Source organism: Castor canadensis, chromosome 7 (genome assembly GCF_047511655.1).
Source record: "Castor canadensis chromosome 7, mCasCan1.hap1v2, whole genome shotgun sequence".
Lineage (NCBI taxonomy): Eukaryota > Metazoa > Chordata > Mammalia > Rodentia > Castoridae > Castor > Castor canadensis.
In genome coordinates this window covers 98,312,775-98,332,895 of record NC_133392.1, presented here as the reverse complement: position 1 = coordinate 98,332,895, position 20,121 = coordinate 98,312,775, and the positions used below count along the sequence as shown (strand labels likewise).

Below are 20,121 nucleotides of genomic sequence, written 5' to 3'. Positions count from 1 at the left end.
ATCACCACTTGATTTTCCACAAGAAACAGTACCACATTGTTTTAATTTCTTCCTAAAAACATCTTTACACAGTCATGGGACAAGAGCATTTTCTCTTTTCAAAAATGTGTTTCTTTTGCTTATTTTTCTGTTGGGTTTGTCTTTTTTTTTTTAATCAACATACAGAGTTATTTGCATAATCTGGACAGAAATTCTCTGGCTTACATGTTGCAAATTATTTCACCCTGACTTTGTCTTCTAAATGCTTGCTTTTTAAAAACTGTATGTATTTTCATTTTGTTTCAGTAAGCTTCAGTATTTTTTTCTTTTATTAGCTGTGCTTTCAGTAGAATGACATCTTTTCCTTCGTCTAAATCAAAAAGGCATTCTCCAATAATTGTAATGCTTTCTTTCTACATTCAGATCTTTAAGCCATTTGCAATTTGTTTTTACATACAGTGTGAAAGGAAAATCTAATTACACTTTTCTTTCTGTGTTAAATCAATTGCTTCAACATGACTATTTTTACTTATTTATTCTTTCCTCTAATTTATAAAACCCTATTATGCATGGGTCTCTTTTAGGGCTTTATGATCTGTTGCATATTTATGTGCCCAATCCGAACAAATATTTTCATCATTAAAGGTTTAAAATAGTACCAGAGAGAGGAAATGCCTCTCTCACCACTACTACTGCCCATGTTCCCTAGTCATCTAAATAGCCTTGGCTATTCTTGGTACTACACCAGTCATTTCATGGACTATCTAAGTTACAAAATGAAAAATCCCTGAAGGCACAATACAGTAATGGTTAAGAGTACACATCTAGAGGCAGACAGCTAGCACTTCCACTTAGTAATTATGCCACAATATACAAACCTCCCTGTAATTTACATATGTTTTGAGGGTTAAACAAGCTGATAATTTCAAAGAGCTTGGAATAGTGCCGGGCATTTATTAAATACTGGAAATTTAAAAGAAATTATAATATATTTACAAATAACTTGGCTGAAGTCATTGATAGTAATTTATTATCTCTGAATATGGTCTACCTCTCCATTTATTAGGTGCTCCTTTATGTTTTGTAATTAATTTTATAATGGTCTCCATAAAGAAGATGAACATCTTTTAAGATGTAGATGTATATGAGGTCAATTACAGCTATGTTTTCTCATACATAATATTCATGATATGTAATGTATGATAGATATAGAAAGATGGATAAACACTCATGTATTTACAAATGGATCCATAGTTTTTTGTCCTGACTCTCACACACAACTATTCTAACTCAAAACTCTAGGGTTTTATATGTCAGTGATTACCATTTAGGCAGCTTTCCCTTCTACTTTCACCTAACACTAGAATTTTAGCTCCCTGTGTGGTTTTCTCAAAGACATTTCCCTACTGCTAAGCAAAGCTCCCTTAGAGGTTCATTCAGAGCTATTATTAGGCAATGAGATACCACTGAGCTGTATCCCCAGCACACTGCTCCTCTCCCCTTCCAGGTGTGGCTCTATTGGTACAGCAGGGCCAGAAAACACAAGGCCTTAATTTCAAACCCTAGTACCACCCTAAAAAAATCACATTGTGTATCTTAAATATAAATATATTACTCAGCAAGTGCACAGCCTCTTCAAACCTCAGTAATGCCAAAAAAACCCAAAAAAACCCAAAAAACCAGAGACTCAACAACACAAGTTAAGTATGAGAAGACCAGACTAACAATAATTCCTGTCAGAATGGGCCATATGTGGCATGGCTAATAAAAATATAAATCAAGCTATAAGTACTACAGTATACCAAATAGAAATGCTAACACTGCACTGCAATTCTTGCACTGAAGGAAAGACATCAACATGACTGAGTTTTAGATGCCAAGTATGTCCATTTTATAGACATTGTTCTCAATCCTCAAAAACAATCTAAAGGTACAGAGAAAACCACCCTTTTCAGATAAATAGCTAAACTTGAGAAAGACTAAATAATGTGCCTGAAAACAAAAACAAGTAACTAGACCCAAAATATGAATTCAAGTTCATTCACCATCAAGACCTTCTACTGACCATGTTGCCTCAAAGGTTACCTGGAGAACAAGGAAGGGCAGTTTGGCAATGCTGACCTGTAAAATACTTGAAAGCCAAATAAAAAGGCTCACCATGATTTCAATAAAAATGGCAACTTCCAAGATGTGGTTACAGATTTATACTATTAACATAAAGGTCTTCAGCCTCTTGCCTTACCTAACAGTTACAATCCTAGTGTCATATATAAATCAGTCTTAAAAATTAAACTACTTTAATCCACTAAATTACAGACACAGATTATTTTATTACAAATTAATAACAAAGAATCCTCACACAAACATCTTAAGTTTTTTGATTATATACTTAATATATAAATATATGAAATATGCCAGAAAATGATAATTCAAAAGTTTCCTGTAGATTTAGCTATGTTATTACATTAAATTATGTTATGTTTCCTGAAGTGAAACCACTTATACATACAGAAATTCTTTTTCAAACTGACAACAGAATATCAGAAGTCATTTTCTCCTGCCACTGATCTGAAGAAACAGATATCACGATGTATTTAAAGTTACAACCTACCTCAATCTCCAACATTTTAGAGATGGTTCCATATACACAAATATGCGATACTACTGCCACCTTCTGGTAAAATACAATTTCTCAATTCAGTGTAGTATTTATTTCTACAAATGAGAATTCTCCAGATTTGAAATAACTAGTTTACATCAATCAAAACAGAACAGATAATTTAAACAAATAGATAAAATAGAATTCTTGCAGAAATTAATTTCTGTCAGTATATAGGATAAGCTTTCTCAGTAATGCTAAACACTGAGCAGGTAACTATATTTAAAGCACAGGATTAAGTACTTTATAAGAAAAATGAAAAACAACTCTCTTAAAAACTCTTATCAGGTAGAGTTATTATCCCCATTTCAGAGGTGCATAAACTGAGAAGAGTCCAAGTAGTTTTCCAAGGTTATATAGCCAGTAAATGCCAGATGATATGACTTTCAGAATTGATTCTCATGGCTGTTCTTTTGATCTTTATGCTGTTTCTATCGTCTATAATATCAGATTACAGACATTAATAAAATTTTTTAACTTACTTATAATATTAAAGCTTCATTTGGTGGAATGGAGTAATACTATAATTAGTATGCAATGAAGAGAGTCATAGTGAAAGAATTCAAAGAAACCATAGAGATCCTATGATTATTTTTCCATATAATTAAGAAACTTACTCTCTAAACATCCCAATGGATGGATTTGTAATGATTTATAAATACTATCACAAAATTTTTAGATTGCATGCAATTTAAAACTTTCAAATTCTAGTATTTAAAATTAGCTATGTTTAATACTTAAAATGTTAATAAGTATTAGCTGGAAACTATTACTCTTGGTAAGCACACTATTTCCCAACTTATATTTGGGGATGTTTTATGTCCACAAAGAGATATAACTCTACATTATGCTGTACTTCCTACATACACTGATTTCTTAAAAGTCATAAAGTAATGAAGTGCATATTTTTGTTAATTATAGGTAGCGAAATGAATTGCTAAAAAACTTACAAAGTGATCAACACATTTTGAAACGACAGTAAGAACTTCATGTGTATGCAAAATGACAAATGGATAATTTACTTATTGGTTTATTTATCTTTATAAATCAAATGAATCACATGTAATTTCTGAAGTTCCATTTTAATGAAAACTTAAATACATGAAGTAACACACAGTTAAGATGTTTAAGATAAAATGGAATTATACTAGTTGATGAAGAAATTCATCAGAAAGCAGAGTGGCTCATGCCTATAATAGCAGCTACTTGAAGGTAGAGATTGGGAGGACAGAGGTTTGAGGCCAGTCTAAGCAAAGGGCTAGCTAGCTATAACCCATCTCAAACATCAAGTTTAATATAGTTGTCCATGCCTATAATCCCAGCTACCCATTAATCATAAATAGGAGGATCGTGGTCTGAGACCAGCCCTAGGTAAGTACGTGTGACCTATCTGAAAAATAACTAAAGCAAAAAACAGATGAGAGTGTAGCTCAAGCAGTTCAGCGCCTGCCTAGCAAGTGAGAAGCTTTGAGTATAAACCCCAGTAATGCCAAAAAACAGTAGCATGAAGAAAAATAAGGGAGAAATCCTGTCAACTGCTACTTATGCCATTTTGCTTATTCTTTGGTTCATAAAGTTTCACAATCTTATCAATTTACTGAGCAATTTTCAGTGAATAATGTGATTGCAAAGGTTCATATTCCTCACAATCAATTTCATCCAACTCTCAAATAGATGTTTCTACTGAATATGTACATTTAACTCTGAATTAATTTCCTAGTAAACAAATATACTTGAAACCATATATTTAATGAAATAATATATACTACAATAAGTCCTTTACAGTTCCATATAAATTTTGGGATCAGATTGTCAATCTCTCCAAAAAAAAAAGCCTACTGAGTTTTGATTGGGATTGGGATCACCAACCCCAGTGTCAGCAAGATTCTAAAATACAACATGATTATAAATTCAATTGTGCTTCTGTATTTGAGCAGCAAACAAATGGAAAAATTAATATCTAACTAACTGTTGAGATGTGTCTATGATTTTCAGAACCCAGAAGTTTAGGCTATCCACACTCTCCAAATTGATACAGTCAACCAATCTCAATCAAAGTCCCAGTAGGTTTCTTTATTTTAAGAAATAAATTGACCAGTGATTTGTAACTAAAATAAACTTCAACCCCTACCTCATATCATATTCAAAAATTAATTCAAAATGAACAGAGACATAAATATGTAAGCTAACACTATAAAACCTATAAAAGAAAACCTTTGTGAATTTGGGTTAGGGAAAGATTCCTTACACAAAGGGTACTAAGTATAAAGAAAAACTGATCAATGAAATCTATCAACATTAAGTCTTCTACACTTCAAAAGACATTTCTATAAAAGTAAACCACAGACTGGAAAAAATATTTTGTAGTACATATATCTGAAAAAGAACTTATACCTAGACTATATAAAAAACTGTCATAATTTAGTAAGAAAACAACCTAATTTTTTAAATGGCAAAAAAAATTGACTAAACACTTCATAAAAGATGTATGAGTGATCAATAAGCACATGTAATTACATCCAACATCCTTAGTCATTATATATGCAAATTAAAATCATGGTGAGATAGAGAATGTATGATTCCATTTTATGATATTCTAGAAAAGGAAAAACTATTTGGACAGAAAACAGACCAGGGGTTTGCAAGGACACTGGGGAGGAATTAAATAAAAAGGGGTATAAAGTAAGTTCTCGGAGTGATGGACTGACATGGTGATTATCCAACTGTACGCATCTGTAAAAACTCTAAAATGTACAGTTTTTATTTAAGTAAATTATACTTCATTTTTTTTAAATCTTAAAAAAAACCCTACAGTATGTACAATAAAACAAATCAATTCCACAAATATAATATTAGCAAATGAAGCAAAACATAGTGTTTAAGGATAAATGCTTAGGGGATAAAACTAAAATGAAGAACAAGAAAGTAAATCCCATAAAGTCGAGCTAGTGCTTAACTTTGAGGGGGAGCTGAATAGGTAGAGACAAGGAAAAGGCCTAAGGGATACAGGAACTTTCCACTTTTTGACATTCTTCCATTTGTTTTCCTGGCGGTTACATGAACATTTGCTTTATATAACTCCTTTACTTTTATTTGTATCCTTTACATATTGTATTCTTTTAATGCAGCTTATATTTGATATAATATAAACTTTTTTTTTCTTTTAGCCATACTGAAGTTTGCACTCGGGGCATCAGCTAGTTAGGCAGTGTACCACTTGAGCCAAGTCCTCAGCCCAAGAAATGGTTAATTTTAAAAGAAAACAAGACAAGTAGCTCAGTGTAAATCATGAAAGCATAAAAGAAGAATATATCTTTTTTTTCTAGGAGTCTGACATATCTCTGGATTTGTATTCTGGCTATACAATTTATTAGGTATGTGACCTTAGACAGGATCCTTAATCTTTCTGGGTGCGTATATCTACAAAATGGAGAAATTACACCTGCTTCATGAAGTTATCTTGAGAATTAAATGAGACAATGCAAATATTCTTCAAGGCATCTGCCTAGCTCCTAAGTTCCTTTTTGGGGTTCACATTATCCACATGAGGTAGATCCCGGGCAGCAACAATTTTGTGGTATATGACCCTTACTACTGGTTGGACCAGAGGTGGGCACATGCCTAAGCTGAAATATAGACTGGGGAATGTCTGAGGATATAAATCTTCAGAACACTATCAAAGATCTAAAAAAATCAAGAAAACAATCCCACTTACAGTAGTAACAAAAAAATGAATAAAGGAAAACACTTAGAAATAAATTTAACCAAGGAAGTGAAATATCTGTACACTGAAAACTATAAAACACTGATTAAAGAAATTGAAGAAGTCATATATAAATGGAAAGAAATTCCATGTTCATGGATTTAAAGAACCCTGTTAAATTGTCTGTATTACCTAAAGCAATCTACAGATTCAATGCAATCTGTATCAAAATCCAAGCACATTTTTCCAGAAATAGAAAAATCAATCCTAAAATTTGAACAGAACCAAAAAAGACCCCAAATAACCAAGCACTCTTAACAAAAAGAACAAAGCTGGAGGCGTCACACTGTCTGGTTTCAAAATACACTAAAAGGCTATAGTAATCAAAATAGCATGGTACTGACAAAACTTTAGAAACAAATAAACCACACACCTACATTCAACTGATCTTTGACAAAGATGCCAATAATATGTAGGGGAAAAGACAGTCTCTTTATTCAGTAGTAGTGGGAAAAAGAATATTCACATGTAGATGAACTGAACCTTTGCCTCCCTCCAAATATAAAAATCAACTTCTAAAAGATTAAAAAACTTAAAGGTAAGACCTAAAACTACAGGGCAGGGGCGGGTTCAGTGGTAGAGTACTTGCCTAGCAAGTGCAAGACCCTGGGTTCCAACCCCAGCACTATACCCAAAAAAATTAGTAATAAAAATAAATTGCATTAAACTGACCTAAAACTACTTGGGGGAAAAAAAACCAATATAGTGGTCTTGCCAATGATTTCTTAGATAAGCCCAAAACACAGGCAACAAAATAAAAAATAAATGAGCTGCATCACACCTGTTAGAATGACTACTGTCAAAAGACAAATGATAACAAGCATGATCTTGCCAAGGATGTGGAAAAAGAGAACCCTTGTATACTGTTAGTGGGAATGTAATTAGTACGCTGTTATAGAAAAGTGTGAAGGTGCTTCAAAAAAATAAAAACACAACTACCACATAATCTGCTGTTCCCACTTCTAGGCTACATATTCAAAGGAAATGAAATAAGTGTGTCACAGAGTTATCTGCACTTCTGTGATCATTGTAGCGTAGGACTTACCCTTACTTAATAAGCCTAAGTTTCAGAAAACACAAAAAAAACCTTATTTCATATAGCTACTCCAGGCAGTTTTGTGTACTAAAGATCCCCACTATTTCAGTCTAGTGTATACTAGACTAATACACAAAGTATTTTAAAAAGCCAGTCTGGGGGCTGGGACATGGCTCAAGTGGTAGAGTACCTGCCTAGCAATCACAGGCTCTGAGTTCAAACCCCGGTACCAACACCAAAAAATTAATTAATTAATTAATTAAAAGCCAATATGAACAAATGGACTGCATTGTTTCCTTAATAAATATAGAACTATATCTAAAACTGTTCACTATCAAGTTTAATAACACTGTTGATATTTTTTACCCAAGATGTGAAAAAGTACATATACATTCTAACCTATAATTTTCTTAATAACTTTTTTGCAATATCTGATCTTTGGTGAAAACACTTTTCTCTAAATAAACTTTCAATTACTATTCGTATTTACATGTAAATAGTATCCACATACAATGAAATAATGTTTGTAGCATCCATGTGGAAATTCCTAAAGCACAACAGTAACTTTATTCTCATAAATTAACTGAACAAAGTAGACCAGCAATTCTTTTCTAAAGAAATGGAAGGTTGGTGGCATGGTTCAAGTGGTACAGTGTCTGCCCAGGAAGCATGAAGCCCTAAGTTCACACCCCAATATCATCAGAGAGAGAGAGAGAGAGAGAGAGAGAGAGAAGAAGGAGGAGGAGGAGGAGGAGGAGGAGAAGGAGGAGGAAAGAAGGAGGAAGAGAGACATGGGGTCACACTGTGTTGTCCATACTGATCCCTAACTCCTGGGCTCAAGCAATCTGACTGAGCCTCCCCAGTAGCTAGGACCACAGGCACACACCACTACACGTGCCCACGTTACACCAGTAATTATGAAACCTGTGAAGAGCAACATCCTAAATAAAATTTATTCACACTAGAGGGTGCTCTAACTCAACAGGGCTTGGGAGCTGGTTTTAAAACTTCATTTTCTCCTCAAAGATAAATTAAGACAATCTTCAGCACTAACAATTTTTGCTTTCGAACTAATACATAGAGAAAAGTGAAGAGGCAAAATTCTATTCTTCCAGAACATATAACAAAACTTAGTAAAATTCCACTTAAATAATTTTTTAGTAATATATATATAGTGTGTATTGAGAAAACAAGAAGTACAGAAGTACAAAGACAGTTCTTGCCTATAAAGGAGATTAATTCAATATTCAGATGATTAAGAGAAAGTATTTATCTTTTATAGCCTTAAATTCAAGAGAAATTTGGTAAGAGAAATAACACTAATCCCAAGTATGGTTTAGCCAATGATAATTTAAAAGCTCTTATTTAAACAAGAAATAAAAGTGATTTTGCTGTATGATCTGTCATCTTAAAACTTCTTTTAAGCCACTAGCTATAAGAAATTGCAAAAGAAAAAACTGACTTTGAATTTTCAGACAGCAAATAATACCAATTCTAAATCTTCATAAGAAAAATGTTTTATGTTAGTTTTTGTAACTTATTCCTACTACCTTCATAAGTTCAAGTAGGAATCTTTGAAATTTTAAAACTATAAAATATTTATATGTTGCCATTTCATAGTCCAGAAAAGTTCTCTTGGAGTATGAGTTTCTGATAGTATCAGACAATATTAAATAATAAAGGTGGGTGGCTAACAAAATATATTGTTATGTTTTAAGAAAGTGGCTATTAACTGAGTTTTTATTTGATCCTAATAAGGTATTTCCTTTTAAGGAAATTACAGAAAAAATTGAACATCATATTTCCAAAATTCACATACTCAAAGTCAATCAATTTCTCTCAACCTCTCTCACACAAACATGCATGCACACTCACTGCTCTCACATAAAAATCTACTCCTCAGGAAGTAAGTACCTGACTCGTATCTCCCCATGCCTTTCCATAATGAAGTGCCAAGAGCCCCATCACTTTGATGGCCAGTTATAGGCAAAGTTCAATGCCTTTTTAGCAAGTTGCAAACTTATGACCAACTTAAGCCTAACAATGATCTTAGGTTTCCACTAAAATTTACACCTTTTGTCCATAAATTAGAAAAGCATATGGCCTAAAGAAGGTGAAGACTGGGTACAAATGTGAAACTTCCAAACACCAACTTTCATTTCCTAAAATAGTGTTTCATAAAAATTTACAAATTGTAAGACTAGAATACTCTATTGAAATAGTAATTTAAGAGGGATACCTGCTTTCCATGATGTCTGAATTCTGCTGCAAACTAATAGTTTCTGTTGTAATTTCCACTTTCCGTACACTTCCAAAGAAATCAGTTATCAGGACATTTTTAGGATCCCTCTGAAAAAGATCAATACGATGTCCGGGAGTAGACACGCAGAGACTTTTGGGACATACCTGAAACTGAAAAAAAAAAAAAAAAGTAGTAAATACACACACATATGCACAATGTAACTTTTATTAAATCCAGCAACAAAATATAATAGACTGCAATGCATTTTTAAACCTAAAGAGGCTAACAGATCTAAATATTAAATTTTCATTCCTACTGTTAATATCTGACATTCTAAGAAAAGTCTATAGACATTAGAAGAGTGAACAAAAGGAAGCTGGCCATGGAAGAAAAAAATGAACGCTCACTTCCTTGAATCACATGTTTTTTACAAAGCATATTTTGAGCCCTTAAATCCATGGAGAACTCACACTCAACATCATGAGAACAGAATTGCTTTCTCTGCATCGAGATTCGTCTCAGCAGGGTGCTCCACTGGACTGGTTTTCAAACATTTTGTGACCGTAACCCTGGATTCAAACTTTAAATTCAAATATTACTTGGTATCCCAATATGTAAAAAGGTTTAAAGTGGAGTTGCTCTAGATTGTAGGAAGGTGAAGCATAGCCTACCCACTGCATATCTCCCTTACCCTTGCTGTGGAACTATACACCACCTTATAATAATAAACTCAACTTTCTTAGCTTATCCAAGATGAAAATGAACACCCAATATCTCCACAGTCACTCTAGTGCTCCAGAGATTACAGAGAGAAAACGACATCTGCACCACTTCATAACTTTGTGTTACTCTTTATCTGATACTTCACATCAGTAAATGATCAAGGACTGACATGTAATTATCCACTGTGTACAGCCACAAGAGTGACTGCCACATAGATTCGGTTCACCTTCCATAGAGATTACCTCCCACAGAGATTGCAAAGATTGATCAAAACAAGGTCCTGTTCTTCTCAAGGCTTTAAATCTATTTAGAGATAAATAAACATAATATGATAGAAAAAAGAATAAACTTCTTATAGTTTGAGGATGAGAAAAAAGAGACTACAGGATTTAAGAAGTTTTGGGGGGTTTTGTTTTTAAAGAAAAGTGGGGTTTGTGAACAAAAAATAAGAACATACTTAATAAGGGAGCAGTTGCACTACTAGGGAGGAAGAGATTAGGAGATTGTAGGTCAAGGGCAGCCCAGGCAAAAAATTGGAAGACCAGTCTCAACCAACAAACCATGCCTATAATCCTAGTGGTAAGGAATAGGTAAAAGGATAGTAGTATGAGGCTGGCCCTGGTAAAAACACAAAATCCTACCTGAGAAATAACTAAAAAAGGGCTGGGGGATATGGCTCAAGTAGCAGAGCACCTGCCTCGCAAGAACCAGGCCTCAGTTCATACCCTAGTACCACCAACAAGATAAAAATAAAGAGCAGTTGCAGAGATATGTAAAACAAACAGCCTTGTTTGGTTGAACCATGGAATATAGAAAAATAATAATCACAGGCCCATGGCACTTCCCACCTATGAAGACAAGGTAACCATCAACAGGGAGGGAAAGAAGTAGGGAAGGAGCGTCTACAATTTATAAAACAGTGCTCCAAGCACTGTACTAAACAATTTGGAGACATTCTCAAACAGCCTACTAATGATTCTGAGTTAACCTCCATTCAAAGTAAGGCTCAAAGAGATTAAGTCATCAGCTATTCCTCCCTTCAAGAATGTTTATCAATCTGATTTCCTTAGCGTCTACAGTGATGACCCACAGATCCCATGTTGCTCAGTTGATTTTTCAATAATCTTCATTTACAGATCTCTACACTCTAGCTAGGCTATATGTTTATTATCAAAGGTAAGAATCATCTACTATCCCAACTTCTGTTCATATCAGCTATTCCATTTCCCTAAAGTGTGCTATACTTCTCTTCTTTCAAATGTGAAAATCTACCTCTTCCAAGAAAAAAAAAAACCTAATCACTAACCCTACTGTGTTAAAGGGAGATACAAAAATGTACATTGTTGTCATGGTACTTATTCACTGGATAGGAAGCACAGAATGTTGAGCAAACATCACAAATATAAACAATTACAGTACAATACTTAAAGTATAATAAAGGTACATGGCCACAGTAATACATTCACAGAGGAAAGAAAATTACCCAGGTGGTCCAAAGACCACCTATAATATCTAACAATTCATAAGTGTGCTCTTCAATAGTGACCAATGACAGTACACATTTTTAAAATGCTAGCAACTAGGTCTTTTTGCTGCTCCTAATAGGATGCCTAATATAGAACTGTGAATACAACTAATACTCAGCAAATCTCACTCTATACACATAATTCAATAGAAAACAAGTATTATTACACAAATGATCTAGAGATATGTCAAATCATCACAGCTATGGTAAACTGCAAGAAAATGGATCGTTCTTATTGAAGAAGCCATCATTGTCTTTTAAAATGGAGGTGGGCTAACAAGGTAAGATTTTAGTAAGGAATGTTTATTAAAACCTATATAACAACTATGAGTAATAAAAAACATAATTCCCTCATTCTTTCCCATAAAATTTCCCAGCACTTGAGAGGCAGAGGCAAGACGATGGTGAGTCTGAGAATGGCCTGGGTTACATAGCAAAAAAAAGAAAAAAGATGGAGTAGAGGGGAAAAGAGGAAGGAAGAAGGAAGAAGAAAGAAGGGAAAAGGAGAAGTAAAGAAGGAGGAGGAAGAGAAGAAGGGATAAAAGAAGGGAAAGAAGTGTTTGTAAATAAATGAGCAATACATAAGTTAATGGAAAAAGAGTGAGAGTTATTGATACACAGTAATTATCCAGATGAGAGTTGCTGTTTCAAGCTTCTTATTATGCATATTTTCAAGGGTAACTCCAAAGCTGATATAGTTAAAAAATACAACAAGCACAAAAAAGTCAGGAAAAAATTAAGTAAATTCAACAAGCCATGTCAAAACATTGTATTAGAAGTTGTAAGGCACATAAAAATATGTAAGATAAGGTTCCTTTCTTCCAGGAGCTTCCCATTAAATGAGAAAGACTTTAGCTCCATTAATAAGGTTGATAACAGTTTGTGGTACTTGTCATAAAAGAGAAATAAACTTCTGTGGAAGCTCTGAAAAGGTAAAATAAATACCAACAAGGAAGAATTCAGGGAAATTTCCTGGAAGGGGGGTTACAATCTGATTTGACCCTTGGAAAACAAGTAGAATTTTAAAAGGTGAATCTAAAACAAATACATTCCTAGTAGGGGAAAGAGAATGATCATATGAATGAAAACAGCAAATTGCCTCAGGAACAGCAAATTAACTGAACTAAAGCTTTGGTCTTTTGTGCTAAAGAAGGAGACACTAACATAAAGGTAGATTCAGAATCGTTTAAAAGGCAGTGCAGCATGTGAAACATTGGAGTCTCGAGTCTCAGGGAGAATACTCTTCCCTTACACTTAAGATCAGCAAAACAATGTGTCATAGTCAAATCAAGAAAATACTTACAAGGTCATTCATATTAGTTTGGCTAGCTGGATTAATTTCTTCTAGAAATTCCAAGACATAAAATGTGTACCTATCCATAAGATGGACTCCAATTGCAGGATCAGGTTGATGCTATGAAAAGGAAAGAAAAAAGTACACGTCTAATAGTGCATTAAAATTAAGTGCTTAAAATATAACCAAAATTTCCCTCTAAAAAATCTAAGAATACAAAATAACAGATGCATTGTAAAGCATATAAGTGATTTCAGAAACAACTACACATTCCAAAGATACTGAAGTTTACAAACTGGGCAAATGCACCTACCGACAGTGAATCTTCTCCCACTTGGCTGCTAGCTAGAGCCATTATGTTAGGAGAATAAAACCGCTCATACATGGATGCTCCTTGGCAAGTATCAATAATAAACAGTAGCTCATTATAGCTGAAAGAAAAGTGATATATCTTTGATGTGAATCATGCTGTTAATCATACACTGCTTAATATTTCTACAACATAACATGTTTAAGTCCTATCTTAGCCATCTCATTAACTAAAGTTAAGGTAATAATCCTGTCCAGGGAAACCACCCCAACAGAGAGTGGTGACTGTGTTACAAACAAGGTGCCTCAACTTTTTCTTCTCCCTTGTCTATGCCGTATGATTTAGAATTCAAAAATATATTCAGCAATCATTTATTTGACACCCATGTTGTCCAAGAAACTGAGCTATGTTCAGGAAAAACATATGTATGTTACACATGTATATGGTAATATGTGCCATATATTATATATTTTATATATATAATGTATATTATGTACATTATATACATTATATATAAATAATATATTACATACATTATATACATTGTATTATATTATATTAATATATATATATATATATAAAACTTAGTAGAAGGCAAACAAATACATAACTAAATAGAAATGAGATAAGTATTATAAACATGTACTGAAAGCCAGGAATGGTGGTGCACACCTGCAATCCCAGCTACTCAGGAGTCTAAGGGAGGAGGATCATACGCTTGAGGCCAGCCTGAGCTACTCTGTCTCAAAAAAAATAAACAACAAATATACATATATAAAAATATAACATCTATTTCCATGTATTTTACATATTTAATATTGTTTAATATTTTATATGTATGTGTACATACAGAGAGACAGACAGACACAGAAAGAGATAGTGTACAATGTACATGACACCATTCTGGAGATACAAAAATTCCTGCCTTCGTAGAACTTAGTATCTAACAAAATCAAAGTGTTCTATGAGCACTGAGAGAGGTTAGGGGGAACTGCGAAGAGAAGCAGGTGAGGGAAAGGTGGCATCAGATATGGGCATTAAAGGTGACTATCATTTTTATCTAGTAGAGAAAGAAAGAATATATTCCAGCAAAGGAAAAAAGCACCCAATGTGAAAAAGTGTAACAGTCTAGGAATGGGGAACAACTGTAGGTAGCTAGACATTAGAGCAAACTTGGGGGAATGGAGAGAAATTCATTCCAAAAAGGTAGAGTAGAGTCAATTTGTAAAGACTCCACATATAGTCTGGATCCTATAAGTTTGAGGAAGCCACAAAAGTGTGGGGAGGTGCTTTTAATTTTTCAGTGAAAGAATAGCAATGAGATCTCAATTTTATGGTAAGATGGCTAGGTGGTAAAAGTAAAAGTAGGAAGGAGACAGGTTTTCTGGGAGGTTTTCCTCAGACACTGGGACACTTTCCTAGGAAAGGAAACATAGAATCTTGAACCACAATATTCTAGAGAGTGGCACAAGGCACAACAAATATGATGCATTTATTCTGAGACAAAATTTGTGCAGGAACTTAAGGACCAGAAATGTCTCAAGTTATGAAAACCAGGATAGTCAAACAATTAAGAGCAAGTGCTGGGATCTGACCGTCAGCCTAAATCCTAGCTCTGGCACTGTGCAAAGTTTGGCAAGGTACTTTCTGCCTCAGTTTGCTCATTTATAAAAATGGAAAAAATAATATCTCCCTCACAGAGTTTCTACTAAAATTAAATGAGATAATACATGTACAACACAGTGATCAGAACTTAATATACATTCAAGAAATACAAGCTATAAATAAGACATAACCAGTACCCAATAAAAGTTTCCTCCTCAACACTTCCACATTCTGCATATAATATTTATTTTATGGCATAGTCGTGTACATATTTATTTCTCTTTCCCACTAGGTTTAAAACACTTCCAAGGCAGAATAAGCATTATATTCCCTTGTGAGCCATATATACACAAGGTAACCCAGAAGTATTTACTGAAGGTAAATAAGTTAAATGAAATTCTATTGCTTTAAATTCATTTAAGTTCATATATCTAATAGCTTTGAACTAAAGGAATCCTTACTTAAAATTACTAACACAATATCATCCTTAGTTAAGTGAAGTTGCAAATTTTATGCTAACCATAATTTTAGCAATCCCACTCCCAAGGAATAAATAAGATACTGCTGTCAAACTGGGACCCACAGAGTGTGCTAGAAAGTAAGACTAGGTATAAGTTGAAGAATAAATAGATATTCAGAATCTCTCTTCAAACAGCAGGTAATTTGGCTGGAGGGATTTTTATTTCCTCCAAAAAAGATGTTAATGAACAAGAGATGTGATCCTACAAGTCAACTTTTTTTCATGTTATTTAAATAACTCTGAATTTTTCTCTTAAAATATTCAGTTCAATGGAAATAATAAAAATAAATTTAAAAGGGTGGAAAAATGATTAAAACAAGTTAAAATCTTATAAAATAAGAACTACAAATCTATCATGGAAAATTTATATTTATTTTATGAAAAGAAGTCATTTGCTAATTACCGTCTTTTCTGCCACATTTGTTCAAAAGCATCTGCAAGTTCTATGTTGGTAATTTCTTCAGAATCTTGGAATTTCAAGAAACCATTTCCCCCATGACCTTGTAGGAAGAGCCAAAAAGATTAAATAGATATACTTTTAATGCAAACTGAATACATCCAAATATATATACTTACTTTACTCATTGCAATATTTTAATGTCACTTGTTTTTTATACTCTAAAATACTGACTGTGAAAACAAATTTCTATCACATCTATTAAAAAAGAATAATTGTGTGAAAAATAGCAGATAAAATATCTTTAAGAGTTTTTCTATCATTCTATTCTAGAAACCCACATTTACGCTCTTCCACTGGCTCCATTATTGTATCAGAAATTTATTCTGCCTATAAAAATTTTTCAAATGCCAAACAAACATTCTGATGAGGAAGGAGCTGAAAACACTAACTGATCCTGTGGTACACTAGCTCCTATCCAGTGTAAACCTAGGATGCTATTACTGCTAGAAGTGTAGGTCTCACCTACAAACTGGTATTTTTACCACTAACTACTGACCACTAACCACAGTTCCATTAGATCTGGTCAGAAGATTTTTGACATGTATTTAGCATGCATGAAAGAGCCCATCTGCCTGGATTCGAGCACTAGCTGCATCACTTACTGACTGTAATTTTAAGCAAATAACTTAATCTATCCCTCATTCTCCTTAGCCATAAAGTGAGAAACCTATCAGCAAAACCATAACTAGCTTGCATATGTTGCACCTTTGTGAGTTTTAAAAGGTACTTTCTACTGGGCAACATTAGAAGTGTCTTCCTCTGGATACATGCAGCCCTATGAGATCACAAATGGTTAGTGACTATGTTTATGTGAGAAAAAGATAGTCCTCTTGCTCATTTTAAACAACCCTGTAAGCAGGGCACACAGTTTAGCAAGTTTAAACAAACACCAGATTACAGCTTTCATTATAATCCTTAGTCAGATGCTTGTATGCAGTGAGTAATCCACACAACCATAAACGACAGCACTAGATATTGGCACCTAAGCCATCAGGCTGGTATGAGGATGAATCAGTTAAAATACACAAGAATTTAAAATACTACTTTAGTAACTGTTAGCTATTGTCATTTTTACTATCATATTATTATAATTATCAGCCTGTCTACTCTCACAGAGGTTGGCAACCTTTTTCCGAAGAGGATCAAACAGCAAATGTTTTAGGCTTATAAGCCATGTGGTTCTGCCACTGTAGTATGAAAGCATCCGTAGCCATACACAATGTGTAAACAAATGGATGAAAGTTTGTCCTAAACAACAACAAAAAAAATCTTTATTTCCAAAACAGGCAACCAGTTTGTGGCAATCATCTATCAAACCTATCTTACTAATAGAATTTCTTCCATGCCTAGTTATTCTGAAGAAATACAGACACACATAGAAAAGGAAATGTATAATGTAATCCTTCAGTTTTGTACATCAACTAAAGCTGTATTATTTTCTTTGCCAAAAAAAAAAGCGTGAGATTTTCTTATAATACTCAAATAAGGTAAAATGAAGATTTCCCTAACTTCGTTAAGTCTGTTGAGTTAATTTATAAAGTTTGTAAATTGAGAGAAGTTTAAAAGTTGTAAGTAAATGTGACATCACAAAAAAAAAAGCTGCTTAGCAGGGGTATTAACTGTCCTAGAAAACATTTTGTAACTATTTTATTAACAATTAAAAAGCCCTTTGAAAATTATGTTGAGCATCTTTTTTTTTTTTTCATTTTTCTTTTATTATTCATATGTGCATACAAGGCTTGGTTCATTTCTCCCCCCTGCCCCCACCCCCTCCCTTACCACCCACTCCACCCCCTCCCTCTCCCCCCCCTCAATACCCAGCAGAAACTATTTTGCCCTTATTTCTAATTTTGTTGTAGAGAGAGTAGAAGCAATAATAGGAAGGAACAAGGGTTTTTGCTGGTTGAGATAAGGATAGCTATACAGGGCATTGACTCACATTGATTTCCTGTGCGTGTGTGTTACCTTCTAGGTTAATTCTTTTTGATCTAACCTTTTCTCTAGTACCTGTTGAGCATCTTTTGTTCAATATTTTCATTTATCAAATATTTTATAGTAATAAGATATATACTAGTGGCAAAAACATGAAAAACATAGTCAGCAATATTTTGCAATTCAAAATCTAGTGCAGACAATAGCTACCCAAACATGAAAATGTTAAGCTAAATGCTATGACAGAAACTAAGAATTAAGATGAGCATGCAAAGAGAAGAGCCTACACCCACCAAGAAAACTAGTAAGTGTTTAAGGAAGGCAATTATAACATGATCTTCTAAGGTAGAAAGAAAGGGCCAATAATAATTACATTGGGACAACAGATGTAAACTACGGCTGTCCCAGGTAACTGGAAACATAGGTTCCCCTAGACTTAGGAAGGAAATCACTGAAGGAAGTGACTCCTGAGCTAACACTGCAAAGTTAAAAGGACATAAGAAGCAAAGGCAGCAGTTGAAGCATGTTTGGAGGATAGTGCAGTCAAATGACTATATTTAGAAAATGTATAAGAACTGTGACTGTAATAATATAACTAAATCATAACTTATATATAAATAAATTACATTCTAGAGCAGTTTCCCTCCAATATTCCTCAAACTATAGTCAAAAGACTGCTCACATTTCACACCTGGGAAATATGCTCACAACACAATTTTCGTGACCTCACCCCAGACAAAACTGACTGAGAATTTTAGGATAAGGTCTAAGCATCTACATTCGATTAATTCTTTGCACAATAGATTGTGAAACTGACTCAATGGAAAACCGTTACAAAGTTTTAAGCAGAGGAGGAAAAGATCTGCAGTTTTTACTAATCACACTAGCAAAATAACAAACAGGAGAACAAAACTGAAGTCAGGGATGCTGAGGCAGAATACCAAGCAAAAGGCTTCCAATAGTAAAACTTCTAATAGTAAAAAGCACAGACACAAGAAAAGAAGGAATAGCACAAGATGTTGTAAAGGGTGAATAGTCCTCATCCAAAATGCGTGAGACCAGAGAGATTCCAACATCAGATTTTTTCAGATTTTAGAAAATTTGTTTCTACATAATCAGGTATCTTGGGGTGGGGCCCAAATCTAAACATGAAATTAATTTATGTTTCATATGGCCTTACACAGAGCCTGCAGATAATTTTATATAATGTGTACCTGTACTTCTGACTATCACCTGTCACGTGAGTCAGGTGTGAACTTTTCCACTTGTGTTATCCATGTTGGTGCTTAAAAAGTTTCAGATTTTAGAGTACTTCAAATTTCAGATTTTTGGATAAAAATGCTCAATCTGTACCATTTTCAAGTATCATTTCAAGTAATTCTGTATTAGGAAAATACACAACCACATGACAAACTATTTTAATCAAAAATCATTTAATGTGTTTAAATAGCTTTCCATGTGGGTTTCCGTTCAAAAAGAATTTCACTGCTCTACTGTGAAGTCTCTACATTCTGAAATTACCTGTCATATAAATAAGAATATTGCTTCTATCATCAGAAAGAAGACGTTTTGACCGAGGAGTGCTAGGTGGGATCCTCCCAGTTAATACCCGCAAAAAATTTTCCACAGTTACCTGAAAAAAATAAGAGAAGTTAGATGAAACAGAACCTGAAGAAACTTGAAAAATTATTCTATTTTACTTTCAAAAAGATTCCTCCTCCTTTCTCTATGAATTACTCAGCATAAACTGAAAATAAAACATGAAAAGAATTGTAACTTAATTAAAATACATTCATTTGATGACTGAGTAGCTTCTATTTTTAAAAATACTAAAAATTAGCTGCCATGGGGTGCACATCCATTAATTGTGCATTCAGGAGGCTCAGGAGAATCGTTAGTTTGAGGCCAGCACAAACAGGCAAATAAGTCACTATCTCAAAAACAAAGCAAACAAAATCCCTAACAAAGAAAACTACCTTGGAAGAAAATAAATTAACTCTACATTTAAAATTTTAAATGTTATGCAAAGTACTGTCTTTAAAAACTACCCAAAAGCTTGAAAATTACTAATCT

At 33.7% G+C, this 20,121-nt stretch overlaps 1 protein-coding gene across 4 annotated transcripts in view; it reads right to left on the bottom strand.

Moving 5' to 3' along the window:
• Pigk (phosphatidylinositol glycan anchor biosynthesis class K) overlaps nucleotides 1-20,121 on the bottom strand; it is a 100,691-nt gene that overhangs the window by 39,526 nt on the left and 41,044 nt on the right. For all 4 annotated transcript variants that reach the window (XM_074079731.1, XM_074079732.1, XM_074079733.1 and 1 more), the window contains 5 exons: nucleotides 19,570-19,681; nucleotides 16,060-16,156; nucleotides 13,535-13,652; nucleotides 13,231-13,341; nucleotides 9,677-9,849 (listed from right to left, as the gene is read on the bottom strand). In XM_074079731.1, coding sequence (XP_073935832.1) covers nucleotides 9,677-9,849; nucleotides 13,231-13,341; nucleotides 13,535-13,652; nucleotides 16,060-16,156; nucleotides 19,570-19,681 — 611 coding nt within the window. The remainder of the gene's footprint in view (nucleotides 1-9,676; nucleotides 9,850-13,230; nucleotides 13,342-13,534; nucleotides 13,653-16,059; nucleotides 16,157-19,569; nucleotides 19,682-20,121) is intronic.